Source organism: Phialemonium atrogriseum (genome assembly GCF_030411735.1).
Source record: "Phialemonium atrogriseum strain 8032-3 unplaced genomic scaffold QBC33scaffold_9, whole genome shotgun sequence".
NCBI classification, from domain to species: domain Eukaryota; kingdom Fungi; phylum Ascomycota; class Sordariomycetes; order Cephalothecales; family Cephalothecaceae; genus Phialemonium; species Phialemonium atrogriseum.
The window spans coordinates 299,837-327,337 of NW_026848146.1; the positions used below are offsets into that span (position 1 = coordinate 299,837).

At 56.0% G+C, this 27,501-nt stretch overlaps 10 protein-coding genes across 10 annotated transcripts; 4 read left to right on the top strand and 6 right to left on the bottom strand.

The window, feature by feature from the left end:
* QBC33DRAFT_618615 (uncharacterized protein) lies at positions 1 to 1,081 on the bottom strand (the record flags this gene model as incomplete). Its single annotated transcript, XM_060432713.1, has 3 exons — positions 1 to 766; positions 841 to 938; positions 1,002 to 1,081. 3 exons carry the CDS (start codon positions 1,079 to 1,081, stop codon positions 414 to 416), a joined length of 531 nt encoding a protein of 176 aa, XP_060284619.1. The 3' UTR covers positions 1 to 413.
* Positions 1,082 to 2,284: 1,203 nt separating this feature from the next.
* QBC33DRAFT_557868 (uncharacterized protein) lies at positions 2,285 to 3,070 on the bottom strand (the record flags this gene model as incomplete). Its single annotated transcript, XM_060429840.1, has 1 exon — positions 2,285 to 3,070. The coding sequence occupies one exon, from the start codon at positions 3,068 to 3,070 to the stop codon at positions 2,285 to 2,287; it is 786 nt and encodes a 261-aa protein (XP_060284620.1).
* Positions 3,071 to 3,997: 927 nt separating this feature from the next.
* On the top strand, positions 3,998 to 4,507 carry QBC33DRAFT_557869 (uncharacterized protein; the record flags this gene model as incomplete). Its single annotated transcript, XM_060429841.1, has 1 exon — positions 3,998 to 4,507. The coding sequence occupies one exon, from the start codon at positions 3,998 to 4,000 to the stop codon at positions 4,505 to 4,507; it is 510 nt and encodes a 169-aa protein (XP_060284621.1).
* Positions 4,508 to 5,000: 493 nt separating this feature from the next.
* On the top strand, positions 5,001 to 6,946 carry QBC33DRAFT_514018 (uncharacterized protein; the record flags this gene model as incomplete). The annotated part of the gene is made up of 5 exons (XM_060426025.1): positions 5,001 to 5,530; positions 5,588 to 6,144; positions 6,195 to 6,367; positions 6,409 to 6,759; positions 6,812 to 6,946. 5 exons carry the CDS (start codon positions 5,001 to 5,003, stop codon positions 6,944 to 6,946), a joined length of 1,746 nt encoding a protein of 581 aa, XP_060284622.1.
* Positions 6,947 to 7,245: 299 nt separating this feature from the next.
* On the bottom strand, positions 7,246 to 9,458 carry QBC33DRAFT_534868 (phenol 2-monooxygenase). Its single transcript, XM_060427571.1, has 2 exons — positions 7,987 to 9,458; positions 7,246 to 7,932 (listed from the first exon to the last, which is right to left on the bottom strand). Exons 1-2 carry the CDS (start codon positions 8,963 to 8,965, stop codon positions 7,637 to 7,639), a joined length of 1,275 nt encoding a protein of 424 aa, XP_060284623.1. The 5' UTR covers positions 8,966 to 9,458; the 3' UTR covers positions 7,246 to 7,636.
* A 1,935-nt stretch (positions 9,459 to 11,393) lies between these two features.
* On the top strand, positions 11,394 to 13,257 carry QBC33DRAFT_606877 (uncharacterized protein). Its single transcript, XM_060432318.1, has 2 exons — positions 11,394 to 11,703; positions 11,796 to 13,257. Exons 1-2 carry the CDS (start codon positions 11,532 to 11,534, stop codon positions 12,947 to 12,949), a joined length of 1,326 nt encoding a protein of 441 aa, XP_060284624.1. The 5' UTR covers positions 11,394 to 11,531; the 3' UTR covers positions 12,950 to 13,257.
* QBC33DRAFT_534877 (Alpha/Beta hydrolase protein) lies at positions 13,111 to 15,058 on the bottom strand. Its single transcript, XM_060427572.1, has 3 exons — positions 14,637 to 15,058; positions 13,592 to 14,547; positions 13,111 to 13,464 (listed from the first exon to the last, which is right to left on the bottom strand). Exons 1-3 carry the CDS (start codon positions 14,837 to 14,839, stop codon positions 13,298 to 13,300), a joined length of 1,326 nt encoding a protein of 441 aa, XP_060284625.1. The 5' UTR covers positions 14,840 to 15,058; the 3' UTR covers positions 13,111 to 13,297.
* A 152-nt stretch (positions 15,059 to 15,210) lies between these two features.
* On the bottom strand, positions 15,211 to 18,408 carry QBC33DRAFT_376551 (uncharacterized protein). The gene is made up of 2 exons (XM_060424024.1): positions 17,762 to 18,408; positions 15,211 to 17,704 (listed from the first exon to the last, which is right to left on the bottom strand). Exons 1-2 carry the CDS (start codon positions 18,081 to 18,083, stop codon positions 15,471 to 15,473), a joined length of 2,556 nt encoding a protein of 851 aa, XP_060284626.1. The 5' UTR covers positions 18,084 to 18,408; the 3' UTR covers positions 15,211 to 15,470.
* A 2,191-nt stretch (positions 18,409 to 20,599) lies between these two features.
* QBC33DRAFT_376555 (uncharacterized protein) lies at positions 20,600 to 24,390 on the bottom strand. Its single transcript, XM_060424025.1, has one exon. The coding sequence runs from the start codon at positions 24,110 to 24,112 to the stop codon at positions 20,711 to 20,713; it is 3,402 nt and encodes a 1,133-aa protein (XP_060284627.1). The 5' UTR covers positions 24,113 to 24,390; the 3' UTR covers positions 20,600 to 20,710.
* Positions 24,391 to 26,773: 2,383 nt separating this feature from the next.
* On the top strand, positions 26,774 to 27,496 carry QBC33DRAFT_534884 (transmembrane proteins 14C-domain-containing protein). The gene is made up of 3 exons (XM_060427573.1): positions 26,774 to 26,871; positions 26,931 to 27,048; positions 27,134 to 27,496. Exons 1-3 carry the CDS (start codon positions 26,869 to 26,871, stop codon positions 27,325 to 27,327), a joined length of 315 nt encoding a protein of 104 aa, XP_060284628.1. The 5' UTR covers positions 26,774 to 26,868; the 3' UTR covers positions 27,328 to 27,496.
* Positions 27,497 to 27,501: the final 5 nt, after the last annotated feature.

Below are 27,501 nucleotides of genomic sequence, written 5' to 3' on the forward strand. Positions count from 1 at the left end.
CTTTCGAACTGTCTCTCGCCGTCGCGGCTCGAGTTTTGTTTATTTATTATATAGCAGAAGAACTGCTCAGCAAGGGCAAAGATTAAGCTCCATCTAGTCTCTCTACTTTAGGCAAAGTAAACTGAGATGGAAAGCTCGTGATATATCTGATAATCGAACTCGCTGCTCCGCTCTAGAACGAACTTGGTCAAGGCAATCACGCCTGCAATTGCAGGTCTCCCTCGCGCTCGTCACGTCTCCAAAAGGTCTCGTCATCTAGATAAGAAAGGTCCTGGTCGCCAGCCATAGCCAGCACGATCTCTCGGTGACGACCCGAACCAGATCTCCCGAGTTCCCACTCCCGGCCATCACAGCCGAGGCAGCCATATCTCCCAAGCTCTCACGCACGAATGTCGGATCCCAGCCTCTGCCGTCTAGGACAGCCGGCCTCTCTGCGGCAAGCGTTTGAGCTTGGCTGCAAGCTGCCCGCGATAGGAGTCCATCACGGGCTTTGCGTAGACAACCAGGATGTCCCTCATCCCGCGGTGGATGCTCCAAGATAGAGGTGCCCAGGGCAAGCAGTCAAGCGCTTGCTTGATAAATTCTTCTTCTTTGGGGGGTATCACCATCTCCACCACACCGCCCTTGTCGGTGCTCGGAAACCTGAGCAGCAGGGAGAAATCCAGGGCGTTGGCCGGGCCAGGGTTGACGGGGCGCGCGAACATAAAGTCGACCTTGTACACCTTGCCGCCCATCATGTTATACAAGTGCCGACTCCCATGAGCGCCTGCGAATCCCTTCGGCTGGTGCTAGAGAACTATCTCCCCGCGGGCTTGCGGCCACAGAAGGCAACTTGGAAACCAGCAGCACCGCCACGCGCAGCGATAATGCCGGCTAGCATCTCTACGCAGCGATCGACACGCTGTACGAAACTCGGCGGGTAGACGTCGGTGGCGGCGCTGTGCGAGTCGTCGGGCGCGAACTTGACGATGGCCTCCTGGCCGATGGGCCAGGTGAGCTACCACTGCCCGCTGTAGGAGCCGTAGCCGGCGGGGAAGCCGGCGGTGTCGGTGAACACCTTGGGGGCGTTGGTGATGCACATGGTGGTGATGAGGGTGGTGCGCGATATGGTGACGCAGGCGTTGTTAGACTGGTGGCGTACGAGGGGACGCTGGGCCAGGAAATCCCGGTTGAAATTTTCCAGTGCTGCTTGTTGCTGTTGTAGAGATCGCTGGCCAAAATCTCATATTCCGCTGCCTTCGTTGTGGCCTTCTCGACGAGGTTGCTGGAAGATAAGTGGCGGGACGGCGGCACATCTGGGTGAGGCAGAATGATGGACAATACGACGGACCAGCCGGCCTGGCCAACCTTCCTTAGAGTGACGCGAGTGAGGTATAAGGTATTCCTCCCACAGAAGCCTTCGAACAGCTTTGCCGATATTACGGGGCCGTCAGGAGGCGGCCGTACTAGACGCCACCATGGGAAATGGGCCTGGCGCTAGAACCATATCCCCAGATACTCGGCAGTGCGTACCGAGTGAGGGGGTCCATGTTATCGATGATGGCACTTGCCTGGGAGATGAGACCCCCAAGGCCCACGGTTGTGACACCCAACGAGAGCCATGTCGCGACTGTCGATGAGGATTCCATGGAGGGGAGCTAGTCGCCGTATATTTAGCCCATCTGTTGGCTACAGTATTTATGGATGCAGGACCACACATTTATCAAATTGTCAGTTTGTGGGGACGAGCTAGTTGGGCTCCGCTGAACATGGAGTCATTACGTGATTAAACACCGAGATCAGACGCGACCTGGAAGAACTTTTGCGTGACACGGAAATAAGCCAAGATCGATATTTATGTCCCATAGAGCGCGCTGGTGTGCCACCTACTACTACCGCCAACGGCGTTAACGGGGGTACGGGCTCTGGGAACCGCCATATACCATGTTTCCTTCTCGGATTACCTCGGGGCCGACTCCTTTACTCTGGAAACGGGGAGGCGGGAAGGAGGCAGATCGAGAAGGATCCACAATGCGATCATAGTTTGAGGCACGTACTTTTCGGGGTAACCTTTTGATCAATTCTGCTACACTTGGTTCTCTTCGTACGTGTTAGTATAAGTATCGGACCAAGGTGCTTGAATGAATGTGGCAGAGGAAACTCTGCGGCGATAACAAAGAATTGGGCCTTTCAAAGAGCGGTGTCGAGAGAATGAGATATACCTTTCTACTACAAATAATCGCCTAGCTTCTCGAGGAGTTGCAACAACCAATCCGCATCCACGCAAGCGATCGGGTTGTTTCAATTAGAAACCAAACCGCCTGAGAAGCCTTTTCTTCCAGTCGATGCCCAGATCATGACAGATGGGGCCCCAGATGCCCGCCTGGCTGGAGACGAAGAACTTGGCGAGCCCCTCGTAGCCCCCGGGGACATCGGTGGACGTTTCGTCAATGGCCTCATAATTAGTCGTGGCCTGCTCGAGCTTCTCGCTCTGAATGGTGCGGCAGAACTGATAGATGGCGCTGGCGGCGTTGTTGGAGAAGGTTTCGGGGTTCGAGTCACCGCAGGCGTCGTTGGTATTGGAAGGGCCCCAGACGGCATCCAACTTGGCGTTTATTTTGTACTGGATCGGTGTGGCGATGATGTTGACGATGAGGGCAAGTATAACGTCATTGAAGAGAACCTGGCGGGCATATTGGTAGTCGTCGGCGACTAAGAAGTCGTAGACGGCGCCGGCGATCGAGTTACACCCGCTGCCGATGGTCGCCTGGGCCACGGCAGCCCACGCAGCGGCCGACTCGGCGGCCTGGCCGGCGCAGTCAGTGATTTTCGCGCAAATGTCCCTGTCCTCGAGCCCGAGGCTGGCATCGGTCCGCCGGACGTAGTGGACGGTCGGGGTGAAGTTGCTGCTTAGCACCTTGACTATGGCGTCTTCTTCGTAGTAAGGTAGGAGGAGTTGCAGCTTCAGCTCCGACTCGTGGAAGGAGTACTCGGAATGGACTCCATGTGGGATTGTGCGCGGGGATTGCCCGATGCTTGCTGCTTCCGCAGTGGCGCACAAGGCGGTCACCAGAATGTTTGAAGCTCGCATTATGTCGTTGGTGCACCAGCGTCGATATTACTCGGTGGTTCCCTTCTCTCGTACGTTAGATGCTGCTACCGTCATCTGTGGGCTCAGGCAATGTACTTGCTAGTTGATTGAGCACTTGTCTTCGACTTGGCTGTCGTGAAGTGGGAACAGTTGATTTGGAGGTAGTGGCGGCGAATACTTGGGGTCCCGGAACCACAATCTGAGAAACTCTGTCAGAAGAGTGAGGTCCAGAAAAGCCCGTCTTCTACTCTGGTATTTATGTGCAGATAGAGCAGCCGAGGATAGCATACATGTCGTGGGGAGACAAGTGATCCGTAAAGGTACATACTTCTCTCGTCCCCGGCCACAACATTCCCGGTCACGGCAAGATGGGTGTTTGGCTCTTCGCTGCGAATGACACCTTCCATAATAGGGGCGAATTCCCCACCGGTTTTTCACTCTTCAATGGTTTTCCACTTTCCACTGGTGATTGATGACTGCAGATGCAGCTAGCAGCGAAGAAATCAATATCGCTCTCATGCCGGAGGTGTCGGAGGCGGCCCGGGCCGCCCATGTCGAAGTCGAACAAACTGTGATTGGTTAGGCATTAGTGAATCTGCATGTGCAAGCAAAGCTTGACTACACTTGGCAAAGCTTGGGCCCCCCACGGCCCGCAGGGTTACACCGGATTCCAACCAACAACACATACCTATAAATAAATACCTAAGGAAAACACCACACAATTTGCTCGAGGACATCATAACCATTACTGCGAGAAGAACCTCGCAGAGCCTGCCGCGGGCCAATCCAGCTCAACCCTCAACTACTCTACTTAGGTATGGACAGACACAGTTGAATGCAGTCATCATGCACACACGAACCAACAGAGACGCTGACTACTTCCCGTCTCAGCATCTTCCTCGGATCGTACCACCACCCGGCTCAATCATGCGACCCGGGCACCCCCAAGGCGTGCCGTCAGACATGTTTGCTGGTTTCCCGTGCCATGAACCGGACCTCGTTACCTTCTACGCCTTTACCGCCATCACCTTTGCGGGAGGAGCGTACATCATCGTCAACAGGGACCGCTGGGCATCCCCGCGTGTTACTGTGTATGCATGGGCTGTACTCTACTCGGCGTACCTTGCTGTTGTGCTGGTCTACGGTTGTTGGTTCGGCGCCATATACACGTCGACCATAAGACTACTCTTTCATGGGGTCGTGGCGGGCTCGGCGAGTATCCCGTCCAAGATTTTTGACGCGCTTCTACTGGGCCTTTTTGCGGCTTTTTTGTCGCTATTACTGCTTGTGTGGCTCGCGGTGGTTTTTATGACGGCAAGGAGCTTAGTTATCATATGGCGGAGGAAGGAGGCCCAAGGGATTGGCACTGGCGTACACAAGGGTGAGAAGGACCTTGTTCGACCACGAAGCCGATCAACAAGCCGATCAACAGTCTAAGTATCGTGATGCTCTGCTTTCTTGTTTTTATCGCCCAGGTAACTCGCCCAGGTAACTCGCGGGGAATATGTTGTTTACATAGTGAATTATCTTTCGAGTTGTTCAAACGGTGAGTTTTCTTTCAGGTAGTTTCATCTACCTCCATCCTCCATTGTCCTCTGCCCATCATTCTACCACATGTGCGACCAACTGCCTTCCATCCCTTGCCATAAAAACCCATTGGCTCTATAGCATGTTGCTATATTGACAGAAGCAAGAATCTGGAAAGGTGGATTTGCTACAACTACCAGCACACATCCTCCTCGAAATCATCTCTTATCTGTCACCTCGCGAGCTTACCCGCTGCCAGCTCGTCTCCCGGGGATGGCGTGGCTTCTTGACCAACACCCAAGTGTCGTCAATACTGCTGAGATTGAACTTTCCTTACTGTCGCGAGATGCGACTCATCAACGCGGCTCGGGGACATGCACTTGGCAAAGGCGGTCCCCATACCATGTCTCACAATTTCCGGGTGGAGCTCCAGACTGTCGACCGCGAACCGAGTGACTTAACTGCCGCGTTTGCCACAGTCGCCAGGCGATATCATAATCTTCGCCGCGCTGAGCCGTTCTCGGTTGACAAGCTCATCATGGCCTCGGCGAATGACCCATTCCAGCCAGTGTTCCGATGGAAAAGCGTCCAGGGATGGGATCGATACCTCCGCTTTGACAAGGCCCAGGGTCTTTTCCAGGCCCCTGACCCCATGTGGTGGTACAGTCAGGAGGACGGAGTCTTGGTGTACCCGGTCAAGACAGTCGTTGGCACTGAAGCCGAACCAGGCAATGCCTTCACGGGCTTCGCCTATGAGCTGTTCGACCTAGAAACGAATCAGCATACCGTTATTCCCTTCGACGTCCGAAATAATATCATCCGGCGGGTGCGTCTGAACCACGGGGTCTTGATATTCGACTGGGCCGAAGCCATGCCCTATCGATTCAACTTTGGACAAGAAATCATCGTCATTTCGCCACCGCGTTGGATGTTGTGAGGGTTATTGCACCATTGGGAATTGCCGGACCCAAATGGACCTGGTCTGTCAAGTTTCGGATCTGAATGGAAGATCCACGGCGTCGGCTTCATCCTGAGCGACTTGGATCGCTTCTTCTCGGCCCACACCCCCAACCATTACGCGGTCTACTCCCACCGGGAGAGCCCAGACCCAGGGGTTTTCCCTCAGATTATGGAGGAGCTCTCTGTTTGGGACATCTCTTGTCCTAGCCCAAACCCGCCATCCAGTGTTGCCAACAATGGTAACCAGAACCAAGTCGTTGCGGCTGGTGCATCCGGCACGGGCTTGTCACTTTTGGGAGCACTACCGTCGACTGCTAGCACGTCGTCTCAAATTCACCTGCAGCCCCAGTCTCAGAACAACAACGGCACCGGTATCAGGAGCGACGACAACGCTACCGGCGGAGAAGGAGGCACCGAGCCTGGCACGCGTCAGCAAGTCCCTTCCGGACCCGTCCTCATCCGGCGCTTGCAAGAGCGCGACCTGGACTTCTACAGAATACTCCAGGGCAACACCCCCAAACTCCGCCACCTGGCGTTCGACAAGCACAACGTATTTTTCACCGAGGAGGATCACTGCTTTGCTAGGGGTTATCACGTCTGAGAGCCCGCGAAGCAATCCCACATGGTCAATCGACAGGCATTCCGATCGTCCCCTTCGGAACCACCGACGACGATGGGCCGGACTCGATCCCTCGTTGCAGGCGCCTCTTCGGCCCCCACTGGGTGGATATCTGCGGCGCGGAGGGCGACCGGTTGGCGAACGTCTGCCGGCACGTCGCCCCCCTTAAGACCCCCTGGGGCCTCAGACAGGTGGCGCCCCCCACCCAGACATGTGCCTACCCCCCCTGCAGGGAGACGAGGAATACGAGGAATACACGACCAGCAGCGATGAGAGCAACGACAGCAGCTACAGCGACGAGAGCAGCTCCAGCTCCGGCAGCGACGACGGGACGACGGCCGTGCTGAAGACGACCTACCCTTGGCCCTCGGAGCTCCGGCGTCTCGGCCTCTGGCCCTGGAACGAGGCCGACACCACCTCCACCCCGCCCACCCGCTGGCCGGGCTACGCCCCGTGCTGGCGCCACGACGTGTTCCCCTTCATGACCGTGGCGCAGGTGCTCGACTTCGGCGCCCGCGTGCGCATCTCGGCCCGCGTCTGGCTCATGTACACGGTCGTCGAGGCCCCCCTCGTCACCCTGAACGTCCCGCCGCCAGGATGACGACGTCGATATTGACGACGACGACGACGATGAGCCGCGCCGCCCCGAAATGGTTGAGCTCCACCCCGACTGGGTCCACCACATGATGGCCGCCGGCACCATGGCCGGCGACGAGCGCTGGATCATCGGCCAGGACAACTCGAGGCGTATCGCCATCCTCCGCTTCTGACGGGCCGCCCCTTTTTCTTTCCTTTTCCCCCTTTTCCTATTTCCTTTTCCTTTTTTCTTTTCTTTTCCTTCCTTTTCCCCTGTTTCCTTTTCCTATTTCCTTCTCCTTTTTCCTTCTCCTTTCCTTCTTTTTTCCTTTTCTCCTCTTAATGAATGCCAGGACTATGTAACCGCGTTCTGGAAACGTTGGGAGAATCGGCACTCTTGCTTGCGCCGGTATTACGGTCATTGGCAGGTGGAGTTTTTGGTGGCGATGCATTCATTGCAAAGGAGGGACGATCATGATCACGAAATCACGAATCACAAAACACCCATCCATGTAGGCTTGTATTGTAGATTGTAAAGTAGGTACCTAGGTATTCAAGAAACCCGAAAAATAAGACGAAAATCCCCAAAAATGGCCCGGAGTCCTGTATATCGCATCGTACACTCTACGCCATTACGCCAGTCGTGACCAAAACAAATGGCCAACCGAAAACGCTCCAGGATTTTCCCCATGCCCATCGCCAAGAGCCTCAGCAGTAATACCATGCTTCGCGTTTCTTAAATCTTCTCCTCGTTCGCCCCTTTTCTTGGCCTCTCTGCTTTATATCTGCCATATTTGAATCGATCATCTCCACCCTGCGGTTACCTTTATACCACTCTCCGTTTTCGGGGCCTCGCTGGAACTGAATACATCAGTGTATAACTTCTAGCTCTGCTTCGGGACCTGGAGGAATCTATCGTAGTAGCTATCAAGCCACCGGGCCGCTTCCTCGCCAGAGTCGTCAACATTAGTGTCCCATCTCCCGATGGACCCCACATATCCGTCGGGACGGACGTTGACGATGGCCACTTCGCCGGGGTCGAGGCTTCCCAGCCACTTGTTCGTGCAGAGCGAACCGCGTGTGTCCTGCTCAGGGACGTTATCAAGATAGAATGTCCAGCGGCTGTCCTGTAGTAACGCTGGCAGATCCGAGACCTCGATCTCGCTCTTGGGCATGGTCGCTGTGCGCTGGTCAGTTCTCGTGCAAACGGAAAGGGGGGATGAGAAAACCATACTGATCAATCCGAAGGTAAACAAGTGGCTGACTGCCGTATACCTCTCCGGTCGAAGGTACAGGTCTTCAGGAGCTGGAAGGCGCGGTTGCTTGGCGTACGACACACTGGCGGCCGCCGAGAGCTGGTTCACTAGAGATTCGGCAGTGGCTATTGCCTGGCAGAAAGTCTCGAGGAAAATGCGCGACTGGTGAACATCCCACATCAACAGATAGATGCGGAACTGGCCCAACATTGGAATGTCGAGCTGCACATCGACGGGGTTCGAATCTATATATCGGGTAACCTTGGCTGGGGGAAGAAGGCAACCAGGTTTGGCTTCTCCCATCACCCATGCAGGGCTCTCTGGCATGTTCATGGCGTTCTCGCCATATTCGGCGCCAATGCCCGAGATGAAGCGCACATTTGTCTTGAAGTTCTCTGCCAACGCAACAGCATCGCCTCCGGCAATCTGGTTCGCGTGCTCGTAGTCGAAGTTCACCAGATCCAGCGCGATCTTTCTCCGTTCTGCCTCGTAGCTCTCCAGAAGCGCCGGCTTCGCAAGCCCTCGGACTGCAAAGTTAATCTTCCAGCCGAGATTCCAGGAATCATGCATCGACGTATTCATTCCCTGTGCGGATTTGGGTGAGTGTGTGTGGCTTGCGTCTCCAGCCAGGAACGCCCGTTGATGGGCATCGCAGAATCGGCTTGCAACCCGCTGGCCGATTTGATATCGACCAAACCACTCGATGTATTTCCAATCGACCTGGAATGGCGCCATGATCTCTTTGGCGCGTTGCATGACGAATTCCTGACCCAGTTCGCGCTTGTCACCCTTGGGCCCGCTCTTCAGCTCGATGTAGAACCGCGTCATGTTTCGCTCTCGGGGGATAATCAGAATGGAGCCATGCTCTTGAGAGTACACGAGCGTCTTCGACCAGATGTCGGGAAAGTCCGTTATTAACTCCCCGTCAAGGACACCCCACACTGCCGACTGGGACATGCCGACGGGTCGCGCATCCGGAATGCTCTTGCGGACCTTTGAATGGGCGCCATCACCTAGAAACTCCGTGTCAGCTCAGCCTCTAGGGCAAAGGGGGCTGGGTGGAGCACCCACATCCAACCAGATATTGGGTGAGGATCGACTTTCGATCCTGAGTAACATTGGTCCGACAATTCACCTGCAGGGCTCCCTTCTTGCTGTCGCAGACACTGTACGAGTCGAACGCCGTGTTTCTCCTGACTTCAACACCTCGTTTCTTCATATCCTCAATAAACAAGCTCTCCACCATTCCTTGATGGACAAGCAGGATATACGGGTCTAGGACATCGATGACCGGAGGGTAGTGAACTTCGCGACCCAGGCGATGGAGCGACTCGTCTGCCGTACTTCTCCAGAAAGCTATGTCGTAAACTCGGACGCCGCGCTGCAGGAGCGGGTCGGCTAGCCTCATCTGCCGGAAGGTTTCGATCGTCTTGGGTTGCAAGCCGTCTGCCCTGTGGGCTAGTCAGCATACCTTGAAGGCCCTGGCGCGGAGATGTTCGGCATATACCTTCCTACAGGAGTCTGATCGGCTCTGTCGTCGATAACAAGCGTCTTCACACCAAATCGAGAGAGGTTACAAGCAAGCATCAGGCCAGCCGGCCCGGCTCCAACGACGCAGACCTGGCATTCTGCGGGAGCCTCGGGCATGCTCCGCAACAGAGTCAGGCGGTCAACACACTCGGCCGTCTCCATGCGATCACTGTTCTCGTCCATCCCGTTCTCGACGATTGCAGGAGACATTGTTTGCTGTGACTCCCGTATAAAGAACCCTGAATGGCCGTGGATTTCACCAGAGCATTGGCTCGAGGTCAGCCTCGCGGGGACCGGTGGCTTCTATTGTCTCGTCCAGGATCGATGAGGCCCGCGGGGTATATGCTGCAAAATAGGTCCCCAGGGCGAAACGGTCCTTCAGGCTGTGTCGGCGGCCCTTACTTGAACAGAAGCGAGAAGCAGGCAGTGCTCGACGGGACTGCCTTGAGTCACCTGAGGAGAGAAGGCGAGGCAGAGGGGATGGTGGAACAGTGGAAATGCTCTCCAGGATTATTGAAGGCAGAATTTATGTACGCAGCCGTCGCAGCGATTGGACGGGGGAGACAAGAGTGGGAGGGGGACATCAAGTTGCACGAGCGGCGCAAACTATCAGGAAATACAGGATCAGTGAGGAGCCTGATTTTGAGGGCGAAAATGGGCACATCAATTGCGATATGGGATGTTATCTGGATTTGCGACTGCCACTCTTTCGCCTCAACAACGATTTGAAATGGCCTGATGCGGTCAGAGCAATGGTCTGATTTCTGACTTGGAGAAAGAGCTCCAATATATGCGACCTCTCATTGGCTACTTTTCGTGAAGCGGGCGAGACCCTTGAAGACTCGCCAGCCGTCAGTCGACCAAATAAGACCCCACCAACGGGTCAACACGCCATCGGGCCGCGCCAACACTGCCTGATTTGGCGCCCCTCTCCGATCTGGGTTTCGACCAGGGTGTATCGGTACTTTGGTGACAGCCATTGATTCTTCCCCTCGCTGATCTCCGAATCCGGCCTTGTGGCCTCCAAGCCCTATCACCACTGGCGCCGGCGTGTCGGGACCTCGTCGTTCCTGTTACGGCAATGATATAGAACCAACTAGCCGCTAGCACTGCCTTCAAGATGGGCTCAGAGGAGGGGTTTCAGTGTGCCAAATGAACTGTCCCACAAGAGAGCACGGGAACCTACCTGATATGGATCTTCCCATAACCCCTCTAGCCCTGTCTCCCAGTTCGTGAAAGCATCACAAATGCGTCACGTGGACTACCAACCCTGCAGTGGATGATGAACTCGGTTCAAGTAGTATATACCTACCTGGTAGATAGAGTAGTACGAAGTAATAAGTACGAATACGGAAACATAAAAACAGCCCAATCGTAGGTTCAGCGAGGTAGGTAGGTATGCATCTCCTTTTTGTCGTTTGGGTGCAGAGCCGTGGCTGGACCCCGCAGAAAAGCTCTACTTAGGAATTTAGCCCCATGAGATGATTTTGTATAAGACCAGAATTACCCGAGTCGACCCATGCCATTCATGCCTGTCTCCTGGATTACGTTGCCCTTTTGCTTTAGGTATCACGCCTACAAAGTAGGTACAACCTCTTCAACTCCCAAGTTCGGTCTCGGAATAGCTGTTCCTCTGGAGGTCGACTTAAAGGTCATCCCCAATTCGTTGAGACTGGGGGCAATGGGAGAAGCTCGCATGGGGATTGAGCTACCCTAGGGCCAGGAATAATAGGACCTGTTATGCATTCTAATCATAGAGCCATAGCCCGGACTGCTTGAAGTATCATTATCGTGAGCACCTGGCGTACGAGGCACAGGGTAGCTGACCTGCCCCACTTGCCCCGTATCTTATCGATAAGATAAGGCGCAACAACATTTTTGGCCCAAGGTTTCTTTTGCTGTCAGGGACCGTCCCTCAAAACTCATTTAAATAATAGCAAATCTCCGCTTTCATCATCCCATCAAACGCAAAAGGCCGTCCCTTCCAGATGTCATGCTCCTTCGCCATCTTCGATCCATCATGACATCCGAGGTTGCCAAGAAAGTGCCGATCCCGGCCCGTGGAGTCGACTACCGTGGCAAGGTTGTGCTCGCGCCAATGGTCCGGTCGGGCGAGCTGCCTTCCCGGCTCTTGGCCCTGCATTATGGCGCGGACCTGGTATGGGGTGAGTAGGAGTCGCCCGATCAGGCAACCCCCTCCGGACCCCATTATCGGATCATGACTAGGCTAACCACATCTCCCTTTCTTCCCCTCCAGGCCCCGAAACCGTCGACCACTCCCTCATCGGCACGACCCGCCGCGTCAACCCAGACACGGGCATGATCGAGTGGACGCGGATGCCCTCCAACAGCCTAAAGTCTCAGGGCAAGAAGCCCGTCCCGCCGCCCAAGGAATCCGTCATCTACCGGCTAGACCCCAACCGAGAGGCGGGCCGGCTGATCTTCCAGCTCGGCACGAGCGACCCGGAGCGCGCCGTGGCGGCGGCGCGCCTCGTGGCCGCCGACGTCGCGGGCATCGACGTCAACGCCGGCTGCCCCAAGCCGTTCAGCACGACGGGCGGCATGGGCGCGGCGCTGCTCCGGACGCCGGACCGGCTCTGCGCCATCCTCCGCGCCCTGGTCGCCGCCGTCGGCACCGCCGGTGCCGAGGCGGGGGAGGCCCCAGAGTTCCCCGTCGGCGTCAGCGTCAAGATCAGGCTGCTCGAGACCCCCGCCGAGACCGAGGCCCTCGTCAGGCTCCTCGTGGCGACGGGCATCACGGGCCTGACGGTGCACTGCCGGACGACGCCGATGCGGCCGCGCGAGCGCGCCATCCGCGGCCAGCTGCGCATGGTGGCGGGCGTGTGCCGGGAGGCCGGGGTGGCGTGCCTGATGAACGGCGACGTCGAGGACCGCGACCAGGCCGTGCGCCTGGCGGCCGAGTTCGGCGCCGACGGCGCCATGATTGCCACCGCAGCCGAGAGGAATCCCAGCTGCTTCCGCAGCGCCCGCGACGGCGGCCTTGCCGGCTGGAGGGAGGTCACCGAGAGGTACCTCGCCCTCGCCGCAGAGGTCGGGAACAAGTGGGGCAACACAAAGTTCCTCCTCGGCCACCTGGTCCCCGGAAAGGAGCCCGCCTTCCGCAACCTCACGCACGCAAAGTGCTATGCCGAGGCGTGCGAGATCCTCGGCTTCCCGGCCTTGGCAGACGCGGCTCGCGACGTCGACGAGAGGCTCGGGCTCCTGCCTTCCGGCGCGGAAGCTGCTGGGAAAGGGAAGGGGAAGGGGAAGGCGGGCAACAACAGCACCGCGCTCGCGGCCGGCGGGAGGATGGCCGAGGCGAGGTCGTCGGCATCCCAGCCGCGGAAAAACATTTCTGAGAGGGGAGTGGCGGCACAGCAGGCGCCTGCTGCTGTTGCGCTGCAGATGTGAGTTGTAGCACGGGGGGTGTGTAAATATCTTTATCGGGGGGAGAGGGTGGCCTCTCTCCCCCCCTCTTTTGCCATTTTCCACAGGCGTTCAGGTTTGCCACGCGGTATGGACAACGCGAATGATATCCATAAACTAGAAGGGGTGCAAATGGGGGAAGCCTATAGAATTGCAAAGGTCTTGATTGCAAAGGTCTTGAAATCGACGCAAAACCGAGATATCTACATTGATGCCGTTGCAGCCCCCCTCTTCCCCCCCACCTTTACAAATGCCTGCTCCATGTTTGCAAACTCCTAAGATGCCTTAGAACGTTGATCCGTGAATCGCACAGCAATCCACACAGTCCCTGGACTAGACCTTCTTGCCCTGCGCAAGCAGCTCAGATACCTTCGGCGGCAACACCAGCGCACTCCGATCATTGCGCCGGTAGAAATCGACCAGCACGACGGCCGTCTTCTCGGGCAGGTCCTCGTGGATGAAATGGCCTGCCTCCGGGAAGACCTGCAGCGCGTATTTCCCTAGATAATGAGGAGACAGACCCCCTTTAGTTAGCGGGCGCCCCTGAAGAAGAATTCTAAACAGATCTCCGCGCATGGAAGGGGAAGAATCGGGGCGGAGGTTAAGGGGGAAAAGGCGCGCATTTACCCTGCATCTGCCCAATCGTCAGCTCCGTGTCAAGCCTGTCCGTCCCCGCGAGCAGAAGCAGCTTCCCGCCCCTTGCCGCGAGGAACTTCCTGCTCAGCCCAACGAACCAGCCCTCCCAGAACGGCTGCGTCGCCGCGAGATCGGTCCTCCACGTCCAGGGGCGGCGGGGCTTCCTCTCGGCCCGCTGCTGCTGCTGCTGCTGCTGCTTCTTCTCGGCCCCAATTTCGCCCTCGATTTCGCCTTCGCCTTCGCCGCTTTCGTTGTCGTCGCTACCGACCTCCTCCCGCACCAGCAGCGCCGGCACGCTCGTCCTCGCCGAGACGCTGTTCCGGATCGTGCGCGACCGCACGTGCCACTCGATGGCCGCCTCGGGGGACGCGAAGCTGCCCGGCCGCCCGGACAGGTACGACTGCATGCTCTGCAGGGCGTCCATGGCGGAGCCCTCGACGACGTCCAGCACGGCGTAGCCCAGCAACCCTCCTCCTCCTTCACCCCCGTCAGCACCAGCAGCGGCGGCGCCCCACCGGGACGCGACCTCCGTCACCACGGCGCCGCCGAGCGAGTGGCCCACCAGCACGACGGGCGGCGGCGCCGGCCAGCCCATGCGGGTGCGCGTCAGCCGGATCACAGCGAGGAGGTCGGAGCTCAAGGTTCCGAGCCCAAGGTCCACGCCGTCGCCGGTGGCCGAGGTCGAGCCGTGGCCCCGCGCGTCGGGGGAGAGGATGCCGGCGTTGGGCAGGCGCTTGCGGATCTCCGCGCTGAGGACGGCGAAGGACAGGCCTGAGGAGCCGGCGCCGTGGTGCATCACGAACAGGGGGCCCTTGCCCACGGGGGAGGTGAGGTAGGCGTGGTAGGTGATGGGGGCGCCGGATGCGTCGTCCCGGGCGTCCAGGAAGAGCTCCCGCTCAAAGTAGGTTGTCCACGGGATCTGCTGCAGGGTCCGTCCGCGTGGGGCACTGGGTGATGGCCCTCTCGGTCAGCATTTTGCTGCACCCCGCGGTGTTTACGGGGCTGGTACAGTAAGGAAACAGTATGAGTGAATTACCCTTGCGGCCTTGCGAATAGATTCCGGCTTGGCGAGGGAATGATGGTCCCCGTGGACGAGGCGGAGGATGCGGAGGACGAGTCATCGTCGGGAAACTCGGGGAGTTCTGGGATATCATCGGTCTCACCGTCTCTATCCGACTCACTCAGCTCTGGCATGGCGTTTAGTTTTGCCTTGGCCAACTCCCGCCGCAGGTCAGTCATATCAGACGAAGGGGCGGAAACAAGACTGGATGTGCACCAACTCCCCGATTCCGGATCCGAACGGAGCCCGATTAAGTCAGTTTGTACGGTGACGATTGACTGACTTGTAACTAATATTAAGCCGGGATCATAAAAATGGCATGCGGAATCGATCTATGGACCATGGCTGTGGCGTGAACCACAGACCATAGCAGGAATAAACAACAGTTGAAGTCGGCGGCCTGGAACAGGTGAGCTAATGTTCAGTAGATCGAGGCTCCAACAGGCAAGAGTACAGTGCGAGCAAGCACGGTATTGGTAGAAGCCCAATCTGAAGGAGCAAAAGCATCATACAGAGCATCGTCATACCAGCGCAAAAGTATAAATGACAGTTGGTATGCATCCTACTCCCGCTTATATGTACCTAGGTTACATATGCGTCTGTAGATAGATAGGTAAAGACCACCAAATATACCTGCCCTCACACCATCTCCGCCTGTCGTCATGATGTGGCTATGTAGCAAAATATAAGGTCGTGTAAATGTGCAATGAAAGACTAATACAATTACAAGTGACTCCAGAGAAATGTGATGGAAACCGGCCTCTCACTCAGCTAGCCGGCGAATCATACAAACGCCTTGTCCGGGGGCGCTCAGTAGCCACCCCTTGGTGGCGGTCCTCCATACCTTCCATGATTGTTGTAGCCACCGCCGTAGCCGCCTTGTCCATAGCCACCACCCTGGCCGTAACCACCACCCTGGCCGTAGCCACCCTGGCCCTGGCCGTAGCCTACCCTGCCGTAGCCGCCCTGGCTGCGTTGTTGTTGAGGTGGTGGCGAAGGCCCGTACCCGCCGCCATTACCATAGCCGTTGCCCAGGTTTGGCAGCGTCGGCTGGCGCATGTCAGAGCCTCCAATCGGCGCCGCGTTTGTGATGAGGCCGTCACGGCTTTGAGGGACAGGTGTGGCGGGTGTCAGCGGCCGGTAAATGTTGCCATTCGACGACGCCTTCTGGCCGTAGGAATTGGCAGGTTCCGCGCCGAGGTAGGGTTCCGGAGACGAGTCCCGCGCGGGCGGCGCGACCTTGGTGTCCTCCTGGAAACCAGTCTTGGCAACCGACATCGAGTCCGCGGTATCATCCATGCCGGACTTTGTGCGATCCATGAGGAGCGAGTTCCGGGCATCCAGGGGCGTCAGCGCGTCCACGTCTCGCTGCATTTTCTCTGTTGACGCATTAGCAATCGACTCGTCAGAAGCTTGAGGGGGGTGGAGGGAAGAATATATCAACATACCCATCTCCTTGCGGCGCTGGCGGTGAGGGTTCTGCCTGCAGCAAGCAATGACGGCGTTCCAGACGATCAGGATGGCCAGGATACCCGTCAATGCCGACTGGATGGCGATGAGGACCACGCCCGTGACGGTTTGCGTCGTCTGCGCGATGCCAAACTCCTCAACGAAGAGGAGGATACAGATGACAGACAAGACCCGCACGACCTGGATGCCAATGTTGATCACGTTGCTAGACCGGCGCTCGTAAGGGCGGCTCCAGAGAAGGAGAATCAGCATGATGGCCTCGATGATCATTTGAGCGATGGTCTGAACCATGCCATGTCCATCAGCGGCCGCAAGAACGCTGCCCCTGGCAAACATGTAGATGATGGTGGGAACGAAAAGCCACCAGTAGTCCTTGCGGTAGCTTTCGTAGAACAAGCTGTACCTGACCCAGATATCCTTGTCATCGTACAGGCCGCTGGCATCGCCCTCAGAGCTCTTCAGCCTCCGAGCTATGCTCCAAATCTTCCATGAGAAGAACGCCAAGATGCCGGTGAACAGGGCTAGAGTGGTTCCAGCAAGAGCCTTGGCCGCCCACGAGTCGCCGTGCGTGAATTGGAAGACGCAGTACAAAACCCATACTCCGTAGAGGAGCAGAATCAAGCTTGTGATGGCACGGGCAATCGAGCCCCAGTAGTGCTTACGGAAGCCCGTGAGCGACTTGGGGAAGCTGCCGAAGAGAGCCCAGAACTCCAGGATGACCTTGACGAGAAGAATGCCAACAGCAATTGAGGCAATGACAATTGCCACGATCAGCAAGACTGTCATAAACGTGTTCGCCGACGGAATGCTGAGCTCGTTGACGTAGGCCTGAATGCCCGTCACAGCCACCCGGATACTTTCCGTGGTGCTATTGGGGTCGACGGTGCCGTCCTGGGATGTGCCGTTCACACTGGTCTCGATCTGCCTCGACGCAAGCAGGGCAAAGTGGTCGAAGGCTCTTTTCAGGACCTGGCTCGAGTTCTTGCCTGCTGGAGCCTGCGAAGAGCCATCGGGAAATACCAGGGTGGAATTGCGCAGAAACCCGACACTGTTGTTGGTCAAGTTGCCCCCTGTTGCCTCCCGGAAGTTGTCGATCGAGACCTGTAGCTGGGTCCAGGGGATGAGGCCGGTCGAGAACCCAAAGTTCTTGACGAAGCTGCGGTACACCTGCGGGTAGTTGACCGAGAGCATGCCGTTCATTGCCATCCCCTGAAACCACCCAAAGACCTCGGTGAACGAGGGGCTGATAGTGCCCATACCTCCCGAGGCAGCGGATCCGCCTGCGGCAGCACTGCCTCCCGCAAATGCGGCGCCGGCAGCCGAAATGCCCGTCAGGACCAAAGCCGCGCCCGCGATACCAGCGGACACGTAAGAGACCGCCGGAACGCTGACAGTCTTGCCGTTCGTAACTTGGGACTGGATACAGGCAACCTTTTCGCCGCTTTCCCTCGACTTCAGCTGGAGAGTTGCCATTGCCGCAATGTCCGGCACCTGGAAGGCTATCGATGGTACCAGATTCGCAAACTCGGTAGGGATAGCTTGACTGCCTTTCGCCGCAAAGGTACCAACGGGAACTGGGTCGCGGGTTTAGTATAGCGCCGGCGTAGAATCAGAGGGGGAAAATATCATACCAGGACAGAGCTGGGTCACGAAAGTCCCTCGATCACAGGGATCGAAAGTGTTGGAGTATATCTGCTGCCCATATGCCGTGACGTTCAGAACCGCCGTCACGTTCTGCTCTACCGTGTTTGTTCCCGCCACATCGAACGTGACCGTCTTGTTGTCATTGTTGTAAAATATGTTAACCCTCTGTACCGTAATGTTGGCGTTGGTGTTGCAGTTGCTGAAGCCCACGGTTTGGAGGATATCCACCCCCACAACCCCCCTGGCCAGAGCTACCGCTGCCAACGCCGTCCTAAGAAATAGGCGGCGCCTTAAACTGTTCCGTGCCATCTCGACGACGGAGCGTTTCGAAGTCGGGAAAAGAAGTCGAAAAGCAATGAGATGAGTGCCGCCGGAAATCCTTCCCACTAAATGCTGGTTCCCCTCAAATAGTACGCCGTCTATTTTTAACCTTCAAGCTCCTGTCCGGTCTCAAGTCTTTTCCATCCAGGTACCGTGGTGGATATTCGTCGCACGTATATGTCGTCGTTCGGGTCGATCGTTTTCGAGAGGGAAACTTTGCTGATGGGCATGCAAAGGCAAATGCAAGGGTAAAATAGTATCGAACACGGTCGGAAGAAAGGGACAAATCGAACAAAGCAGACAATCAAAATAGACTTCAACAATGCAGCCGAGGATCAACCTGGAACGAATGGAAGAGGGCAACAAGTTGCCCTTGAAGAAGAAGAGAAGGCCACGAAGTACTGGGTGGTCTCTCTCTTTATCGGTCTTTTGAAGTTCTTCGGTCGAGTAGGTACTGACGGGCTCGACAACGACGGGGATTGTCAAAAGACCAAGGGAAAGGAGAAGATATGGGTAACCCAGACGGTGGCCCGAGAGGAGTTACATGAAACGAATTGACAAAAGAAGGCGTGACGACGTCAGCCAGCCAGAAAGGCAAAGACGACTGACAACGAAGACGACAAAGAATGGAAGGTTGGAATGGTAACCACGACCCAGAGGGGGTGGCCGATTGGTGTATGTACAAGCCCCCTACTACCGTTTCCTTCCCTTGCAGACTACGGGCTTACTGCAAGCGCAAGGCCCAGAGTTAAAACGGCGTCATGGTTGCCAGGCGAAACCATCGCTCACCCAGGAGTCGTATATTTTACCCCTGGGCGCTGGATGGGCGGTAGCGAGCATGTGTAAGTGACCAAAGCTTCCACGACGTTCAGGGATCTGAAACGCTCAGGAGGGTTCAAAAGAAGCGGGGCGGCGCAAGCAACCCTGTCGTGCCTCAAAGCTCTGGCCTTGGGGTTTTCCTGGTTCGTTGATTGGCTATAGGGTACCGATCTCTACCCTTGACTCAACTTAGCGAGAACGCTAGGCCGGGCAGTCCCTGCCTATTTTTGAAACAGGCCCTAGGGGGAACGTTCGTTGCGGAGAGTCATGTCAGGAAGTGGAGGGGACGACGAGTGTAAACGAGGGAGAAAGAGATGTGATAATTCAGCCCAGTTCAATCTGGGAAATTCTTCTGTGATAAAGTTCTTCTGTGATATGGATGCTTCTAGGTATATGTCCATCTAATACTAACTTGCTTGGTTGTTTTCTCATCCTTGAGCATCTACACATGCACTTGATGTTTCAGCGAGGGGATCTTGATCCGCCTGGTATCCCACCCCCGTCGCCGCTAAAGGTATATACACTGCTATAGTAAGGATTAGGATTTACATTAATGCTGAAGATAGGGAAAGTGTAACGAATGGGTACCCTGTTGCACATCATCTGCCATTGCGAATGAGCCTGTACCATATTTAACATCGAGATTGTATTATGCGTTCGGCTACTGCTGCTGCAAGTTGCAACCGCACCTTGCGGTGGAAGTGTCTAGGATTCCGTTCCCAGCGGCGTGGGACAAAGTTGATCTCTGCTATTTGGACGCACAGACAATGGGAGGCCTAGGCCTGCTCCACGGCAAGCACCTAGGTAATCCGTGGGTATGCGTAGAACGTTCATCTGGCGAGCGGGCTGTGCAGCAGCCAGCATCTTCTTCTCTTTGGCACAGCAAAGTAGGTGATTATCTGCCCATTTATTAGTACGGCCACCGCCTCCAGTGACCCTGGCCCCGGGCCGGGCAGACTAGGCGTTCCCGGCTGGTCGGTTGGCCGGGTCTGGCTAATATGCATGCAGGAAGACGGGAAGGCGGGAAGACACGGCGAGGTGGCACAGCCCCGTCATCGCCTCCCTCGACACATGTGAAAAGCGTCAAGCCTTTCCACGCTGCCCGCCTCGGTGAAATAGGTATGTAAGTACGTACATGCATACATACCTTTGGTCTAAACACGCCGGAGGGAGACAAAAAAAAGTGAGGTAGTCTATGCGCTGTTCTAAAAACCGCGTAGCCCGTACGTTAAAGCAAGTACGACGAACAAAACGCCCAATGATGAGTAATTTCAGAACAAGAGAAATCGTACGTAACGACACAAATAAATTCGAACCCGTAACCTAATGCCCTCCCATGGTAGCCATCTCCTGAACCTTGTTGTATCGTAATGCTTCCGGGTCTTCATTAATGTCGTCCCTCCTGCAACACCCCAGTAACGTAACTCGTGAAACCCCACACAGCCAGAGAATGGCGAGGGGGAAACAAAGGGCAAATGAACGATAAAAATTGGCCATGGATGAAATAGAGTTCGTACAGATCCAGAGGAGAACAGCGCAAACGTCGACTCTATGAACGAATAAGGTAGATTCATTTTCGAATCTTCCAGAGAGGTGTTTCATAAGGAGAGGAGACAAAAGGGGAGAAACTCCCGTCTCTTCAATAGCAGGAAACCGATTGGGACCGATTGGGACTGGCGCGGTCCCGGGCCCAAAGCAGAAAGCTCGAAGCCAAGGTATAAGGGGTATCTGAACGGTAGAAGACGCAGAAGATTTTAAGATGGTGGGAGGTGGCGAGAATGAGGATGTAGAAGTAATTACTGGCCGTGGCCGTAGAAGCCTCCCTGCCTCTGATTTGGTGAAGGGGTGAACGGAGAGACTGTTCCTCGGGATGCGTACTGCTCAGCACCAACACCAACACCGGAGTGACCAATCAAGTTACCATAAGGCACTTGGTTCCCAGGGGTGTCCGGGAGACCCTGGAGACCCTGGAGGCCCAGGGCATTCATTGATAAAGCCGGAAAAGGTTCGACAAGGGGGCCCACAGAGCTGTACGGGTCCTGGGGCGGTATGCACGTATCGGCTGTCACTGGCATATTGTTATACCCATGGACACCGGTGCTGCTGAACCCGTGGTTGACCTGAATGCCTAGGGAAGTCGATTCGAGGCTGTGACCGAGACTCTCGAATTGGTTATGATTGTAGAATGGTGGTGGTTGACCGAACTGGTTGTTGAAGGCATAGGCCTGGTGCTGGGAGTTATGATAAGGTATAGTGCTTGGCGGACAGCTCGGCGTTGGTGCATGGCTCATAGTCGATGGCTGGTTGAACACGACCGGTTCGCGCTCGGCCGGGAATGAACGTGGCGGAGGATCCTGAACGGGACTGATAATCGTGTCCATATCCAGCTCCTTCCGGGCGACGAGGCGTAGAATTGGGAGGCTCATCTGCTCCATGTGCTTGGCCAGGTGAACCGTCAGCTTCTTCCATGTCGGGAATGTCCTGCCGCAAAACCGGCAGGGCTCCTCTTGGGGTCGCTTCGGCGTTTCGTGGTGGCACTTCTCAACCATCTGCCAGGTAGGGTCGACCGCTGCCGCCCGCTTGAGCGCCGCCTTGGTCTTGACCTTGGGTTCCGCAAATTTATGCTCCCGGACCAGGTGTTGGAGGAAGTTATCTCGCCGGTAGCAGACGTGGCGGCAGTCGTCGACATCGCACGTCCACCACTCGAGGTGGCGATGACCCTCGTTTTCGTGGCGGACCCAGTCGGCCTTGCGCTTGAAGATCTTGGGGTCTTTGCAACGGTCCCAAGTGCAGGTAAAAGGCTGAACATCCTCGTGGACATGCTTCGTCCAGTCAGAAGGCTTCTGAAACTTCTTGGCCTGGAAGCAGAGCTGGCACTCGAATTCGGACGGCAGTGAGCTGGTCGGCGGCATCGGAATATCTTGCGGGAAGCTCTCCGGGCTGAGAGCCCCTTCACGCGGAGTCATGTTTTCGTCCGAGCCATCATATTTTGCCGATAGTGGATCGGGAAGCCGTCCATCGCCTTTGGAGTCTAGACTATTAGCCGAGCCTCCCTGCGCAATGCACATGCTGCCGCAGGGACAGCTTCCAGTCGATAGGAAGTTCAAGTGCCTGACCCTGGCACTCAGGAGGTTCTTATATCGAACAAGCTGTTGATGTGCGATCCGATCGACGAGGTAGGTGTTTGTGTTAGCCAACCCCGGACTCAATCTTAAAACGTGGTCCCGGAACCCGGCCAGGGTGGGATTGATATCATCAATCATCTTGTCGGTTTCATGGGCCATGTCCGCTTCCTCGTATATGTCATCGTCATCGTCCTCGTCCTCGTCTTGGTCGGCGGTGGTTGCCGGCTTTGCCAGATTCGCAACCGGCGGACCGCCCGCTTTCTTCCACATATCGGCTAGTTCTGAGCCACTCCTCGGGCGACGCATCATGGCCTTGACCCCAAGAGACAATGCATTTGGACTCTTTGGCGAAGTGATGGCCCCCGTGCTGATCGAGCCGCTCCGCACATGGGTGGTGCCAACCGCTGCTGCGCTATGGGTCACCGACACGAGTGCTGTATTAATGCTTGGAACGGACTGCTTCTTCTTGAAGCCGCCGCTCAGTGTAGGGGGAGGAACCAGGCTATCTCGGGACTCTTTGAGTTCCACGGGAGGTTCGCTAGACTCGTCCTCTGAATTGCGGGCCCGCTTGAAAGAGGTGCTCGGTTTCTTGAGGAGACCACGAACCCCGTCAAAAATACTCGGGCGGCGATTCTCGCCCCGACTGATGGAAAGTTTTTTGAGGAAGCTGCCACTGGTAACACCCTCGACGTCGAGTACGCTCGGAAGACTGCGGCGTCTGGTACCCCAGGTTGCAGCCCTCGAGACGACCGAGTCGTTATCCCTGCACAACCTTTCGAACCTCTCCATGGCTGCTTGTGCCGTTTCTGGCTGGTACTTGGTGCCGTCTCCTTGGATCCGGTGAAGGACGGGACCGTCTGCCCAATTGCGATTTTCGCGCATGATGTTGATGTCCTCAGCAGTGAGTTCAGCTCCGCCTGATTCCGGGAAATAGGTCTGGCCAGGAACCAGCTTGTTCTCGGTCTCACTGCCCAGCGGAATCTCCCGCGGAGAAACGTTGTCGTCTTGCTCGTCAGAGTCTGCCACCCGAGGCACAGTCTCTTCGACAGGCGGGGACGGATTAAGGCTGTGAAGGCTGTCCGTCAACCAGTCACGGACTTCCTGGTTTTTCCCTTCGACTTTCCGCTGAGCCGCAAGGTCGTTCACACTGCTCGCGACGTCCGTGGATGGGCGGTTGTCTGGGTCAAGGCCATGGTGGCTCGCAGTTCCGTTTGGAAGCCACTGCCCCTCGTTATCTCGCGCCGGGGGAGACCCTGCCGTGGCGGCCTCCGAGTCTCCAGGCTGGCAGTCGACATGGCCTGCGGTGACGCTGCTGGGTAGGGCAGCCGGGCCCCCCGCCGCAGTCACGGTGGGCTCGGGCTCGTCATTATCGTTACCCCATATCGAAACCGTCACACGAGGGCTCGGGCAAGACATAGCAGGAGGGGCAGGAGCTACGCCGTCGTCACTGGTCTCCGGCGTTAACTGATATGTAAACTGGCTAAAATCTCCGGAGACGGCGAGGGGTTGGAATTGTTTCGTCAGCTCTTGTGGCGAGACGGATTGCGGTAGCTGCGCAGGATAGGCAATGGCGGCTCCCTTCCGTTCACCGTCTGGCGACCTGTTGTTGTATTGGAACGGTGTCTGATCGGGACTTATTGGATGATAAGACCCCACCTTCTGTATTCCATGAGCCTGTTCCGGTGTCGAGTAAGACAGCGTGCTGGCAAGCTGCTCGTCCTGGTCGGGCGGCGCAAAGGGCCCGAGGAAAGAGGGGGAGTTGCACTCGTGCGCGTTAAAGTCGACGCCGAAGAAGGGGTCATCACACACTTCACTGAAATCGCTGGATTGGTAGTGGACGCTCGATGCAGATACGGAGTCGGCTGGGGTGTCTATGTTCAGGGTGGGAGACGCCGAATCGCAGCGGCCGGGGGATGAGGTATACGGGGACAGATGATTTGAGTTCACGGGAGTCGACGCCTGCATCTGGTGTGGGTTGCTGGCGGCCGGGAGAAAGTTTCGAGACTCGTGCGTTCGGACCGAGCCTCTGTTGTTGACAAGCGATGACGGCAAGACGGCGTATGTGGAAGACATGGTTGTCGGAGGCTGTGGAAGGAAGGTATGTGGGTGGCTGAGTGTATTTATTCAAGCTAGGTTGGGGTGATTCCACCCTGGTCCATGGATATGGTAAGAAGGCGATGTGATGCGGGATGTGGGATGGAGGGAGCCCAAGGTGAGTCGGCGCAGCTCCAGAAGCTTAGAGACGAACTTGCCCGGCTCAGAAGGCTAGGTAAGATGATGCGCCCATAGTTTTTGGTGAGAGATGATGCGCCGTTTGGCCGAGGATACCAGAGCAGCCGCGTTTCTGAGTAAAGAGTTGGAGACAACAAAAGAACGAGATCCCAAAAGGGAGGGGTCTGACAAGCGTGAGCAAGAGGATAGATCCGTGTCTCCCCTACCTAGTTTAGCAGACCGTAGGTAGGTAGTTGACGAAATGATCGGAATCGGAGGCGGGCGGTGCTTCGAAGGGTGGGTGGGACTTTCCAGGCGCTTATAGATTGCAGGGGGACTTGCAGGAAACCGCCCAGTTCCTGCGGTAAGGCTGGTAGGGGGAGCAGCGCGCCAAGCGGGAAGGCAGAATAACAGTTAACTACCTAGGTAGGTATTTACATATTACAGCTACATCAGTGCATCGCGGATGCAGGAGAGATATGATGGCAAACTTGGTACCACCAGCAGTCAAATTCCAGATTGATGGAGAGATCAGAGATCGTCTGAGTTGAGATAGACGGCAAGGCACTGGGGCTAGGCAGAAGCTTAACAAAGCATGGGCAGAAGGGAAAGAGGGTGGGTAACAGCTGGCACTGGTTGGGTTGGGCTGATCAATGGCTGAATTCTGCGGCTCAATCGCCCCAGTATCAAGTGATAGCACCCCTGCATCCCCTCCCTGGAGTAAACCCCTGTCTCAATCTACATAGCGGAGAGCAAGCACAGCCTCAATCGCGACTGCTAGCTGTGCTGCGCGATATCAGCAAGCCCTCCAGATTCGCGGGTGTGTTTTGTTAGTTCGGCAAGGCGTTCTTCTTAGTGCTGCGGGAAGGTAAGTCCCGCTCAGTCTAGATCATAGGGTTTTTTTTTCTGACATCATCAAGTCGATCGCTCCCAGGTGGTTTGAGAAAACTTCAGGCCAAGCAAGCTTCACGATGGTGGGTAAATACAGAGTCGTAGGCGCCTGGCTTATTAAAGCGCTAAGCGTGATTTCATAGGTAGCGTTTGGCCTGCCCCCTGGTTGGCTCATCGGCGCAGCTCATCAACCACGCAGGCCAAAATATGCGCTGGCGGATGATAAGACCCTGGCTAGCACAGCCACATCTGCCCAAGTGGGCAAATAGTTACTGCCGATAACTCCGCTGTCCGGCATCGTTTCTTTCCTTTGTTTCCTCCGTTCTATTTATTTCATTTTGTTTCTTCTTATTGCGTACTTGTTTTCCCTGGCCCATCCTTCCCATGTACCTATCTGATGATTGATGAAGCCTACAGTATGTGCGGTGTATCGTGTAGCGTATAAAGTGATTTGCGATGTCGCTTGCGGGAAGGAGAGACCACGGGACAAAAATAGCGAAGCCGAAAATAGAAAGCACCCTATTAGCTGCCGAAAGCGCTTCCAATCTCCCTGTTCATGATAACCTAACCTCCGAATCATGAGCTGGCCACTTTGTCTATCCCTGCCACAAGCATTGGCCGATTCACCCTTCTTCCGCCCTGGAGAATTTTGACACCAACAGGTTGTTTCATTGCTCGCCATCTTGAGGGCATATTGGAAACCACCACCCCAATGTACGGGTCCACACAACTCCGCTTTCACTTTTATACTGGCATGGCGCCTGGGGACGATGTGGTCTGGAACTGAACTTGAATAGCAATATACAGCATAGCATGACTACCTAGGGGGTTGCCATTACTCGTGCACAGAGCCCTTAACTTCCTTCAAGCGCCGAATCCGTCGTCCTGTTCTTAATGTAAAACGAACGCACGTGAACAGATGTCGGGACGGAACGGTCGTTTAACCTTTAACTTCGGCGACACCACCCTGTCTGCCCTCCCGTCTGCTGCGCCGGATCCTCGCGGCCGCGACCCGGAGTTTTTAGCGTAGGTCCGAACTCTTAAGATCTTCTTGTATGTAGGCAAGCTCTTATCTTCGCGCCACTGAGGTTAGGACGGGACCTCCCGTCACAAGGCGGTCGAGATCGGGTGGAGGTCCACAGCATAGGTTTTGACCTGGGGAGAAACCCAGACTCCGTGTGAGATTCACTTCTCTCCACCAAGAGCCGTGCAATCTCCAGACTAACACGCCACAATCATTGATCATCGGAATCCAACGCTTCTTAGTTCTAGACAATGAGACAAGCATAAACGGAGGCCGGCGTTCGAAGGAAGTTGTAGATTGGCTTCCACTCTGCAATATGTCATACAGACATGCGACTCGATTGCACCCTCAACCCGGGTAAAGTAACTCTCGCATCATGACATCGGGTCTAAGACTTGTGAGAGCATCTCAAATCCACTTGGGATTTAGTCATTTGGGTGAACAAAATCGCAGAGAAGCTTGGGACTGCTTTACGTCTAAGTGTTGGTCAGTACTTGTTTGTCAGGCATACGCAATATTGAGACCAAAGTATTTTCAAACGCGGACCTCTGAGTGGTTCCCCGGATTGCCCCACATTTTGGGTCTGTCGACTTATCGAATGTCTCGGGCCATTTCCAAGGTGTTCTTTGGAAAGGCATTCGACGACCTACAACGAAACACCACAGCGCCACATATACTTCAGCAGTACCGAAGAATCATAAATATGGTTCGTGAACAGCGTATGGAAGACCTAGGACTGGCACGGGATCGCTGACCAGCACACAGGGCTTGGAAGGACCCTCTTACATTTTGGCGGCTCTGACCGTGACCGGCGGGATCGCCGGATACGCTAGGACGGGGTCGCTTCCCTCGGTCATCGCGGGCTGCACAGTCGGGCTACTTTGTGAGTATTGCCTCTATTCGTCTGCGGGAACGGCAAAACGGACATATCGATATATGGATATACATCGTTGCTAACGACGAGGCAGACGCCGTTGGCGGGTATCGCATCCAGAACAAGCAGCCGTACGGCATTGAGACATGCCTCGCCGCATCGATCATCCTCGGCGGCGCCTCGATCCCACGGGCTATTCGCCTGCGCAAGCCAGTCCCGGTCCTACTCAGCATCATCGCCACATACGGACTCATCACGTTTGGCTCCGCGCTTCGTCGGACCCTGTAAAGGCGAGGAGGGAGGAGGAAGCAAGGCTCTTGCTGTGTACCATTTAAAAATGCAAAGTGCAGGCAGAATTGACCATGTGCGGTTCCATGTGTGTGTGTGTGTGTGTGTGCGTATTGAAATTCCAAACTCTTGAAACGCCGTACAAGGAACGCCGCCTCCCAATGCAGAGATGAG

Excerpts from the sequence above, each read along its gene's own strand:
- QBC33DRAFT_534868 (XM_060427571.1), bottom strand. The coding sequence starts at position 8,965 with ATGTCCCAGTCGGCAGTGTGGGGTGTCCTTGACGGGGAGTTAATAACG. Across the intron at positions 7,933-7,986 it reads GTTTACCTTCGGATTGATCA|CGACCATGCCCAAGAGCGAG; the intron begins GTATGGTTTTCT and ends ACCAGCGCACAG.
- QBC33DRAFT_606877 (XM_060432318.1), top strand. The coding sequence starts at position 11,532 with ATGCTCCTTCGCCATCTTCGATCCATCATGACATCCGAGGTTGCCAAG. Across the intron at positions 11,704-11,795 it reads TGGCGCGGACCTGGTATGGG|GCCCCGAAACCGTCGACCAC; the intron begins GTGAGTAGGAGT and ends CTTCCCCTCCAG.
- QBC33DRAFT_534877 (XM_060427572.1), bottom strand. The coding sequence starts at position 14,839 with ATGACTGACCTGCGGCGGGAGTTGGCCAAGGCAAAACTAAACGCCATG. Across the intron at positions 14,548-14,636 it reads CTATTCGCAAGGCCGCAAGG|TGCCCCACGCGGACGGACCC; the intron begins GTAATTCACTCA and ends GCCATCACCCAG. Across the intron at positions 13,465-13,591 it reads GACGATTGGGCAGATGCAGG|GGAAATACGCGCTGCAGGTC; the intron begins GTAAATGCGCGC and ends CTCATTATCTAG.
- QBC33DRAFT_376551 (XM_060424024.1), bottom strand. The coding sequence starts at position 18,083 with ATGGCACGGAACAGTTTAAGGCGCCGCCTATTTCTTAGGACGGCGTTG. Across the intron at positions 17,705-17,761 it reads CGTGACCCAGCTCTGTCCTG|TTCCCGTTGGTACCTTTGCG; the intron begins GTATGATATTTT and ends CCCGCGACCCAG.
- QBC33DRAFT_376555 (XM_060424025.1), bottom strand. The coding sequence starts at position 24,112 with ATGTCTTCCACATACGCCGTCTTGCCGTCATCGCTTGTCAACAACAGA.
- QBC33DRAFT_534884 (XM_060427573.1), top strand. Across the intron at positions 27,049-27,133 it reads CTGCACAGTCGGGCTACTTT|ACGCCGTTGGCGGGTATCGC; the intron begins GTGAGTATTGCC and ends ACGACGAGGCAG.